An 11,655-nucleotide genomic window follows, 5' to 3' on the forward strand; every position below is an offset into this window, starting at 1 on the left:
GCCATCATTGCCCCCCTCCCATTTTTCTTGCCCCCTTTTAAGTCTCTTCATCCTTCCAAGCCTCTCTCTATTTTCTCTTCTGGTTCTGATGCCCTTAAGCCCCCTGCCCCTCCAACTCAGATTCCAGATTCATGCCTTTACCCCTATTCCCAACCTCTCTTGCTAGGTCCATTTGCCCTCTCCCCTGCCTGCTCCTCCTCCCCTGCCCCTACCCTGCTCTGCCTTCTTCCCCTTGTCCCGTCACTAGGATCCTGTGGGTGGCTGTGGATTCAGCCGACTGCTTCTTTCTCTTCGCTCTTATCTTAGTGGGGTCCATAGCCAGTTCTCCTTTTGCTCAGAGATGTGGAGGCAGTTGCTAAGAGACAGTGAAACGTCAGTACCTGGTCCTCGAGGAAAAAGGGGAGCGAGAAAGGGAGAGAGGAGGGGAAGGGAGAGAGGAGGGATGGAGGGAGGAGGAGAGAGGGAGAGGAGGGGGAGGGGAAGAAGACCTGGCAGAAGCCTCATACCCCAGAAGCCTCAGCACCAGCTGAGTTTCAGGGAGAAGCATTTGGATTCTGTGAACTTTTTTCTAAGCATCCTCTCCCTGGTCTCCTTTTTGGGTAAAAGAGGGAGCACGAGGACATTGGGACAGGAAGCTACAGAGGATGCTGCCCCGGGATCCAGTAGACCTAGAGGAGGAGATGCCGGGGGAGGGGAATAGCTGTGGAGGCAATCTGTTGTCTTGAAGGAATGAGCGAGCGGGGATTCCAGGATGAGCGAGGGAGACCCGTGTTGGTGGCAGATTGATGGCTGTGTCCTTGGAACGGAGTGAGTAAGCTCATGAGGGCCTGTGGGAGTGCGAGGGGGGAGACCTCGGGGCTCCGAGGAATGAGTCTCAATAAAGGGGAGCTGGGGTGGTTTCCCAGGGGGTGGATTGAGGCTGGAAGGAGAGGCAGTGCCCGAAGAGGCAGCCAGTTAGGGGAGGAAAAGTGAGGACAGCAGGTGGGCAGGGAGAAGCGAGGGGCCACGCTGGGCCGGGGTGGTGGCAGTCTAGGGTGCCAGGTGTGTCATCGCCCTCTGTCCCTCTGGCTGCGAGGAGAGGACTGAGTGTGGGTGTGGGCTTCAGCTAAGGGGCAGCAAGATGAGGAGTGGAGTATTTGTGGAAAAGGATGCTAGGATTAGGGGGTGTGCACTGGGGGTGAAAGATGATGGGAGCAAACTGGTAAGGAGGCTCTGCTGGCTTATGTGTGCAGAGGGGAGCTGGAAAGAAGGCTGGGGAGGCGGGAACGTGGGGCAGGGCAAAATATTTGGGTGGGGTCCAGCAGAGACAGGAGTGCTGAGAGTGTCTGAAAGGGTGTGCAACATGGCCAGAGTGTGTATGCATGTTTTCTTAGGGGGTGTGCATGGGCGGGGTGTTTTGCGCTGGCGGCGGTAGGGCTGTGAGGAGAAAATGCATCCAAGGAGGAGGATGCAGGTCTGGGTGGAGAGGGTTAGTGAGTGACAGTGACAGCCTATGGTGACCACACCTGAGGACAGTCAGCAGAGAACTTTGAGGCTGAGGAGCAAAGGAGAGAGGAGAGGGGGCCAGGAGAAAACGAGAGAGTTTGGGAGGTGGGACCAGGATCTAGGCGAGGGGAAGCTGGATTTCTCTGCCTGAGTGCTTTCTTGGTTGACAGAGGGAATTCTGCCTCTGCCTGCAGAATATGGAGCCAAACAGAAGGAGGTGCTGGCTTGGAGAAGGGGCCAGAGCTCTCCTAGCTGACCCCCAGCCCTGCCTTCTTGGACACATGGCTCTTCCCAATCTCAGCAGTCCAGAAAGTGGATGTCACTGGGGGTCCTCCCCGTCCTGGGGAAGAAAGAGCCCCCCTGGGGACTTTAGCAGCCGCTGAGGCTGAGAACTCATGCGTTCAGGAAGCCCATGGAGACCCACTTCCCCCTGGGATCTCTTCCCAAAATACCCACCCCAGGGCCCCCTTGGACTCAAGCCCACCAAGCCACTGGGAGAAATGCCATCTGAGAACTTAACTGCTGAGGACCTGGATGCAAACCTGGTCTCCTAATCAGTCCCAGATTTGGGGCATGGTTTCTTGGGAAAAGTGCCAGGACCTTTAAAAGGGCACCTTTCATCTCCTTCACCCCCTGGCTCCCACCTCTCATGCAGAGCACCAGGAGGAGGCACCCAGCAGGAATGGGCGAGAGGGACTCAGAAGGTCTGCAGGGAGCCTTCCAGGAACTGCTGGCAGCTGGTCCAGCCCCATCCTCTTGCCCTTCCTGTCTCAAGTTTTGATCCTCTTTCCAGACCCTGGGGGACCTCAGCTGGGTTTCTTGCCCCCTAGGCTCCAGAAGAGGATTTCCTGCAGGTCTCACCTGGGGAGCCTTTTTGTGCTTAGAGGCTCCCAGGACAGGCTTGAGCCATGATACCACGTGCTCTGAAGCCCCACCTTCCACGTCTCTGGCCCCTGAGGTAGCTGCCTTCCTATGCCGCTGGCTCTTAAGTCCATGGTCACAGCCCCAGCCCCAGTGGGCTCCCTTCAACACTGCTGTTGCCAGCTGTCTAAGATGGATGACACCTGGGCCCAACTGCCCTGCCCCAGGCCACCCCACGCAGCCATGCTGCTGGTCTCCCTCCTCTTGGCAGCTGGGTTGATGCACTCGGATGCTGGCACCAGCTGTCCAGTCCTTTGTACGTGCCATAACCAGGTGGTGGACTGCAGCAGCCAGCGGCTCTTCTCCGTGCCCCCAGACCTGCCGATGGACACCCGCAACCTCAGCCTGGCCCACAACCGCATCACCACTGTGCCACCCGGCTATCTCACATGCTACATGGAGCTCTGGGTGCTGGATTTACGAAACAACTCCTTGGTGGAGCTGCCCCCGGGCCTCTTCCTGCATGCCAAGCACTTGGCACACCTGGATCTGAGCTACAACAACCTCAGCCATGTGCCCGCTGACATGTTCCAGAAGGCCCATGGGCTGGTGCACATTGACCTGAGCCACAACCCGTGGCTGCGCAGGGTGCACCCTCAGGCTTTCCAGGGCCTGGTGCAGCTCAGAGACCTGGACCTCAGCTACGGAGGCCTGGCCTTCCTCAGCCTGGAGGCCCTTGAGGGCTTGCCTGGGCTGGTGACCCTGCAGATTGGTGGCAACCCCTGGGTGTGCGGCTGCACCATGGAGCCCCTGCTGAAGTGGTTGCGGAATCGGATCCAGCGCTGTACAGCAGGTAAGGATGAGGGACGAGACTGGGCTGCAAGGAGGAGGGCTTGCCTCATTGAAAGCAGACTCCTAAAGTAGAGTCAGGGACGTAGAGCTCTTGAGCAACTACTGTGTGTCCTGATCCCTGCTTGCCTCTTTTAATTCACCAGCTCTGTCATTCAACAAGTATTTGTTGAGCACTTGCTATGCAGGCTAGGTGCTGTGGGCTCCCATCAGTTAATAAAATAGGCCGTTGCCTAAAAGAGGCCTTTGCTTCTGTGGTGCCTGCCTGTGACGTAATGGGTCAGACAGATAGTAAATACAAAGCTAGTAATAGACAGTGTTTAATGAGCTTCTACCTGGTGGCACAATGGTTGAGCACTCCACTGCCAACCAAAATGTTGGCAGTTTGAACCCACCCAGCAGCTCCGTGGGAGAAAGACCTGGTGATCCCTCCCGAAAAGGTTGTTGTTGTTGTTGTTGTGTGCTGTTGAGTCAATTCTGACTCATAACGACCCTATAGGACAGAGTAGAACTGCCCCACAGGGTTTCTCACTTTTATTATCTCCAGAGTCCCCGGGTGGTGCAAACCAAAAGGTTGGAAGTTCAAGACCACCCAGAGGCTCCTCAGAAAAAATGTCAAGCAATCTACTTCCCAAAAAAAAAAAAAAAAGCATCAGCCATTGAAAATCCTCTGGAGCACAGTTTCTTCTCTTGACATTCATGGGGTCACCATGAGTCAGAGTCAATTCAGTGGGAAGGAGACTGAACAGGACTTTATCATCCTCGTCTTACAGGTGAAGAGACTGAGATTTAGAACAATCAAAAGACTTTCCCAATGTCACTCATTTAGAAAATAGGCAGGGCCAAGGATAAAACCCAGGCATATTCCATTTCTAAGCCCTGTTCTACTCTACCAGACTTCTTTTTAAGTTTACTGAGCACTGAGAAAACTCTCTAACAAATGGGGATTGCCCCTACTATTTGTTACAGTACTCACTATGTGCCAGGACCTCTTCTAAGCATATTACATATATTAGTTCATCTCCTCATAAGAACCCTAAAGAGGTCCCACTTTCTAGAGGAGGACTCCAAGGCACAGAGAGGTTCAACAGCTTGCCCAAAGTCACATAGCTGCTGAGTGGAGTCAGGATTTGAACCCTGGCGGACAGTCTGGCTGTCCTCTGGATGTACCTGAAGAGTCAGGTTCTGGGCTAACAGGAGAGTCAGGGCTTGAGCTCTGGGCAGGTCAAAGGGCCTCAGCAGAGTTCTGCAAGCTTTGCTCATAGGGTGGGGAGCTGAAAGGAGGCGTTAAGATGTGGCAACCTAGCCAGCCATTCCCAGCTGGAAGGTGGATTGGGGCCTGAAGGAGCCCAAACTACACAGGAATGATGGGCCCTGGCCTCACCCAGTGGAGCCCAAGCTGGCCTGGTGGTAGGCGGTGTTCAGCTGTGGCCCCTCTATCACCAACCCTCCCTTGTACAGCACTGAGCCTGGGCCAGCCTCCACAGTAGAACAACAGGAAGAGCTTATGGTCCCATCCCAAAGACTTCCACCGTGCCCGGGCTCAGCGTGTGCAGAAGAAGCCATGCTGAATGAGGTAGGAGGAAGAAGAGGACTGAGTGGGGAGCCCAGCACCAAAATAGCTTGTGGGGGGCTGTGGGTCACGATTCCAGAGTTTCCACAGAGCTGTGGGAGGAACTTCTCTGGGACCAAAATAGCTGGGGACTGAGATGGGGCAAATGTGGGGTACAGAAGGGGAGGCTTCTGGAGCAGTTTCCCTGCCAGCTTAACCTCGGTGCCTCCCCACCCTCTCCCCTCCACTATGGACAGAAAGGGTAGTCTGGGGCACGCTGCTTCCCTCAGACCCATGGGCTCCTCTTTCTCTGTGATCTCTGAGGTCCCCACTGCCCTTCTGAAGAATCACAGACTCCCAGCAATCAGGTGAGGGTCTGAGATACCATCACTGCAGCCTCACACATTGGTATAGATGAGGGACCCGTGGTGAGAAAGCAAGGAGGCCACATCTAAGAATCCAGGGTCCCCATTTCTCCATAGAAGGCACTTCGCACCACGTCACACCCTCCAGGGTATTTCCTCTTGGGGACCAAGAACTTGCCAGTGTAAGTAGGGCTAGCTGATCGTCTTTCTCCTTTTTTCTTTTTGCAATTCCCACAATAACTCAAGTGCTTTGGACAAATTCCAACAGACAGGGACCTAAGGGCACCCTTAGGGCATAGCCTAACTTCAAGATTGGCCCTCTGATTCACCAGAGAGCACTGTCAGGCCCAGGCTCCCATTCTGGACTCCTGCAGGGTCCTACCATTGCCCCCAGAGTCTTCTCTGGCTGGTCCATGCCCATGTCCCCACATCTCTCAGCCATTCATTCTCTCACCACTATCCCCCAACACACACACACGCACGCACACACACTTGAACAATAGATTTGGAGGCTCAGGATCTTCCAGTTTCCAGAGGAGAGCGCTTGAGGGGTCAACTCCAGACACCATCTAAGCCTGGGCCAGGTCTGGAGTACTGTGTACCCAGCCTGCAAGGACCACTCAGCCTGTGGTTTGGGGCAAGCAGCATCCAAACCTGACTCCCCATTTCTAAAGATAATGACACACATTCATTTCTCAAAAGGGTCGATCCAAATCAACATTTTATTCTCTGCCCTCAAAAACTGCAGATTGAATAAAGAGCACATAAAGCGCATAATTTAGAAAAGTTCTTCACATTGACCCTCTGAGACAATGTAGGTTGGATTAGCCACCTTTCCGTAGAGGAAGAGCATGAAAGCCAGAAAGGCAAAAACAACTTGCCCAAAGTGAGAGATTTTGTCATATTTATCTAGTGAATGAGTGGCTGGCTTCTGGAAAGCTTCCTCTTCACTGGCCTTGCTCCAGTGGTGGCAGCCGTTGGCTGTGATGTCCAGGAGGAAGTGAGTGGCCACGGAGGAAGTGAGCGGCCACACCCATGATCCCAGCAAGAGCCCTGGTGGCACAGTGGTTAAGCGCTCAGCTGCTAACTGAAAAGTCATCAGTTTGAACCCACCAGCTGTTCCACAGGAGAAAGATGTGGCAGTCTGCCCCTGTAAAGATTTACAGCCTTGGAAATTCTATGGGGGTGGTTCTACCCTGTCCTATAGGATCGCTGTGAGTCAGAATTGATTCGACAGCAGTGGATTTGGCTTGGTGGGTATTATGTACCAGGAAAAAATTATACCAAGGTATAATTTACAGGTATTAACCCTATGAGGTATATACTATTACTAGTCCCATTTAACAGATGAAAAAACCAAGGCACAGAGAGGTTAAATAACTTACTCACAATCACACAACTAGTGAAGGGTGGAGAGGAGATTGGAACCCAGGCCAGTAGCTCCAGAGTCCATACTCTTAACTCTACACCCTGTGAATCTGGAAAAGTCACCTGGGGGAGCAGAAAGATCCAATGCTTTGAAATTGGACAAAGTCATTCATTCATGTATTCATTGAACAAAGATTCAGTGAGCACTTAGGATGGATAAGACACTGTTCTGATGCTAAGGATACTCCAAGAAGAGCTAATATTCAAGTGGGAGAAGATGGACAATAAATAGACTGTCAGACAGGGATGAGTAATACGGAGAAAAATAAAGCAGAGTAGATGAGATGGGGAGAGCCTAAGCAAGGTGAAGTGGGGGCTACTATTTTATGTAGGATGGTGGTAAGGGAAAAACTCACTAATAAGGTGAATATTTCAGCAAAGACCCAAAGAGAATAAGGGATTGAGCTGTGCAGAGATCTGGTGGAGAAGTGTTTCAGCAAGGAGGAAAATGCAGAGGCCTCCTCAAGAGGGGACATGCTTGGGGTCATGGAAGAATGGCCAGGAGGTGAGTGTAACTGGAGCAAAATCAATAAGGAGGAGAGAGGAAAAGATGAGGCCACTGTGAGGACTTTGGCCTTGACTCTGTGGGAAGATGGAAAGCCAGTGGAGGGTTTCAAGCAGAGTAACATGATCAGACTTTAGGTTTGAAAGGATCACTCAGCCAACTGTGTTGAGATGGTTTAAGGGTAGAAGTCAAGAGATGAGTTAAAAGGCGATTGTAAAAGATGATACCGGTTTTCACTGAGTTGACTCCAGGACATGACGACCCCATGCATAGCAGAGTAGAATTGTACTCCATAGGGTTTTCAATGGCTGATTTTTCAGAAGTAGATCACCGGGACTTTCTTTCAAGGTGCCTCCGGGTGGACTCCATTTGCACCATCCAGGGACTCCATAAGAGATGATGGTGTCCCATAAAAACCCCAGACCTACTACTAGTGGTAGCTATGGCACTTTAGGCAAGTTATGAAACTCTCCAAGCAGTGATTTTCATATCTATAAAAATACCTGCCTTGAGGGCTGTTGGGGGAATAAAGATGATAAGTAATGTTTTTGTCACATGGAAAAAACTAAACAAAGTGTTTCTTCCCATCCTCTGTGACTGGTGGGAACTCTTTAACCCACTCCCCTCGACCTCACCCTCCCTGGGTCCTCTGTTGCAGATTCTCAGCTGGCCGAGTGCCGGGGCCCCCCTGAAGTGGAGGGTGCCCCACTCTTCTCCCTCACCGAGGAGAGCTTCAAGGCCTGCCACCTGACGCTGACCCTGGACGATTACCTCTTCATCGCCTTTGTGGGCTTCGTGGTCTCCATTGCATCCGTGGCCACCAACTTTCTTCTCGGCATCACAGCCAACTGCTGCCACCGCTGGAGCAAAGCCAGCGAAGAGGAAGAGATTTGACATGGCAGCCTTGAACCGCTTCATGCTACCAACCGCCACTGCCGCTGACCACTGGATGCCCTCGCTCATTGCCTACTCTGGTTCCATGCATGATGCCCTGGCCACCATTGTCATGAGAACAAGGTCAGGAGACTCACTTTGTCTGGGTATCAACTTTGGGCCAGGTACTGTGCTGAGAACTGGGAACATGAGATGAATCCGACCCAGTCCTCACCCTTGAGGCACTTACCTCTAGTAGAGGAGAGAGATTCCAACACTATTCCCTTTAAGATGGTGGGTCAGTACTAGGAGCACATACTTATGCAAGCCCAGAGGAGGGAACCATCGATATGCCTAACAGAGTCCAAGAGAATTACAAGACTGAAGGTGATTGGGGGGCTGGCCGGTGAAGTACGACTAGGAAATTGCCGAGCAGACAAAGAAGGGAGGACATAAGCAAACGACAGAAGCCAGAAGGTGCATGGTTTGTTGAGAACCATGAACCATTCCTTGTGACTTAAGTGCATCGAGGGGGAATGACACAGAACCAAAACTCTCCCTCTGACACCCAATCTGTTGGCTCTCAGCATTGCCAAACACTGCCTCCAGAGAATGAAAAAGCCTTCCCGCCAACCCCCTCAGCCTCCTTCTATCAGAAGCTACCAGGGAAGACCACCTCCCGGTGACTGCACCCCATACTCTACATTGCCAACTGTAGCCTTCTGGTGAGGTCTCAGGCAGCAAGCTGAGGACAGACACCTTTCATTGCCCTTTCTCCTGCTCTGGCCTCCTGCCTCTCACTCAAGCCTGTGCTTCAGAAGAGGGAGGCAGGGAAAGTGGGCAGCAAGAGTGACCTGTCCACTAATTATGTGATCTGTTCTCCCCAAGGTGCTGACACCAAGAGTTCTCACCAGGAAAGTACACTGTGGGCTGCAGACCTGTAGCATCACAGTACCCAGGGATGAAGGAGGAGAAAGCGTCCACAGTGATGACCACAGGGGGCTTTGCTCTTTCTTCTCACCCATTTAAGAATAAGGATGGCGGCGGTGGTGGTGGTGGTTGCCAGCAAGTCGGTTCCACCTCATGGTGACCCCATGTGTTACACAGAAATTCTCCCTAGGGTTTTCTTGGCAGTAATCTTAATGGAAACACATTGCCAGGCCCTTTCTTCCATGGTACCTCTGGGCAGGTGCAAACCACCAACCTTTAGGTTAGCAGCCTAGCACAAACCGTTTTCAACACCTAGGTGGGAGAGTTATTAATTACCGCGCACTAGCCAGTGCCAGGCACTGTGATAAGCTCTCTCCACAGGCGATTCCCTGTAATGTACACAAAAATCTTGTGAGATGAGTTTTAATGTTCTCGCTTTACAGATGAAGAAATTAAGTTTCAGAGAGTTAAAGTCACTTGCTACTTACTGAGCAAAATTAAGGCTGTGCCCTTTCTACTACTCCATCCAAGTCTGTGAACAATTCCCTCTCAAGTGATAGATATAAATTTGGATTCCAGCAGTGTTGATGAAGCTCCTATAAGGGCGAGGCACTGTGCTGGGCACTTTTACATATGCTGGCTCATTTATTTCAGTTCTCACAGCAACACTGCCTGGTGTTTTTATTTTTCCCATTTTACAGATGAATTAACTACGGCTCAGAGAGCTAAGTAACTGACCCAAGGATATCTGGATAAACCCAGAAGGAAGGTGATAGGTAGCTCTATCCAGGGAAATGATGCCTAATTGATTGGTCAAAAATTAAGTAGCTTTGGCTGCAAAGCACAATTATCATCATCGTCATTGTCACCTTTCTCATTATCTTCATCAGCTTCATTATAATCTTCACTATATTTATTCTGCCCAGGACAGTTCATGAAACATCTTTTGCATCTTCCTCCTTGACTTTTCACAACCCTGTGTTGGAGGCAACCAAACATCATTACTCCTATTTTACAGATGAGAAAGCAAGGGCTCAAGAGAGAATGTGACTCACCTAAGCAGCAGGGTTGGGACTCCTGACTCCAACTCAGTTCTTTTTCCAGTGCTTTCCCGGATGCTTGGGGAAGAGACTGCATTGGAGGGCTGGGTGGTAGGGCCCTCGATCCAGCAGCCATGAGCATGTTAGTAGATCTGCTAAATAAAGGGCAGTGAACCCAAGCCGCTGTGAAGATTTAGATCTGCTCATTGTAGGGCAAATCACAGCCTCTGAAGCATAGAGCCACACTAGGACTGGTGGCCATGGTGGCAGTCATGTAAAAAATTAGATCTTTGGGAAACAGGAGAGGAAGCCATGTTAACCACTCCTACATAAGCCCTACTGTGTTGTGTTGTAAGAGAAACTAAGGGTGAAGAGAAAGCTGTGGAGTAACAAGTTCTGTAGTTTAGGTGAAGAGGATAGTAGTACCCTGAAGGAGGAGGAGACAAAAGACAATGTTAGCATATCTCTGACTAGTCTTCAAAGCACAATCATAATCTAATATGTTGGCAGGGCTGGCCTGGACAAATCAGAACAGAAGCACTCTTCCTTGACCCTAGCCCCAGTAGGCATCCATCACCCCATCCCCCCCAGCCAGGCCTGAAAAGTATGTTGGAAGATAACACATTACCTTCCAGGAACTCTTTCCTCCCTGATGCTTCTCAGAGAGTTCTCTGGTGGTGCAAATGGTTAACGCACTCTGCTGCTAAACCAAAATGTTGGAGGTTCAAGTCTACCCAGATGCTCCTAGGAAGAAAAACCTGGAGATCTACTTCCAAAAAATCAACCATTGAAAACCTTAGGGAGCACAGTTCTACTTTGACACACATGGGGTCACCATGAGTCAGAATGGACTCAACAGCGACTGATGGATGCTTCCCTGAGCTAGTCAACCACAAGAGTCCCCAAAGACTTTGCTGGACTTGGAGAACTTGAACCCTATGTCCCTTGAATCTCTTCTTACAACATCTTGGCCAGAGCCCTGCTCCTGGGACATCTGAAGCAAAACTGCACACTGTCTCTTCTTCCATGATGGCCAAAGAGGGGCGGACTTGGGCTGCTCTCTACCAGTGCAGCTGACAACTTAAGTATTTAGGGAGAATCTCTTAGAAATGATAGTCCTAACACAAATAGTTAAACCTCCTGTAGAGGAACACAATGTGTACTTATGATAATCTCCTAGGGACTCTTGTTTGCTAATATATAGCTAATATATTTCAAGATATACATTTTTTTGCATAGAACTAGGACCAAACAAGATGCCAAACGCCCCTTAAGATCAGATGTTCTTTCTATTGGGACAATTTGGTCTCCATTAATGGCAAATCTTTCTGAGAAGGTTACATGACTTTTAAAGAACAGATTTCTCCAGCTTCTAGAAGGTCCCCAGTTAACTTAAGCACAATGAGGGAGGTGATGTGATTCATTCAACCTCCCTACTTCCAAGGAATTCCCTGCTGCCCACCACCACCACCACAACGTTCAGGCTGTCAGAAGCAACAAATAAGCACACTTTTAGAGGTAATCTAGAAATCCTGGTTAGAACTGTTCCTACTGGTGTTCCCTGGTGACCAAGAGCCCATAGTGGTGTTCCCACAAGGCTGCATTATTTCTTTTCCAAACTGGTTAACATGTATATGTTGGAGTATCTCTGAGTCATTTTGTCTGTCTATAAGTTCTTTATGTGTTGGATATCTGCTGACATGGAGCAGATCTCTCTGGAATTTGCATTCAGTTCTCTGACATAGTCTAGTCAGCCTTCTGTCTGTT

General features: G+C 50.6%; 1 protein-coding gene across 1 annotated transcript; it reads left to right on the forward strand.

Annotated features, from left to right (window-relative positions):
- Positions 1-2,409: 2,409 nt before the first annotated feature.
- On the forward strand, positions 2,410-7,939 carry LRRC55 (leucine rich repeat containing 55; the record flags this gene model as incomplete). The annotated part of the gene is given in 2 exon segments (XM_004389179.3): positions 2,410-3,199; positions 7,704-7,939. Coding segments are annotated over 2 exon segments (1,026 nt in total), but the record flags the coding sequence as incomplete, so codon positions are not given.
- Between the last annotated feature and the right edge of the window lie 3,716 nt (positions 7,940-11,655).

The sequence above is a fragment of the Trichechus manatus genome, unplaced genomic scaffold (genome assembly GCF_000243295.1).
Source record: "Trichechus manatus latirostris isolate Lorelei unplaced genomic scaffold, TriManLat1.0 scaffold00236, whole genome shotgun sequence".
In the NCBI taxonomy this organism is placed as follows: domain Eukaryota; kingdom Metazoa; phylum Chordata; class Mammalia; order Sirenia; family Trichechidae; genus Trichechus; species Trichechus manatus.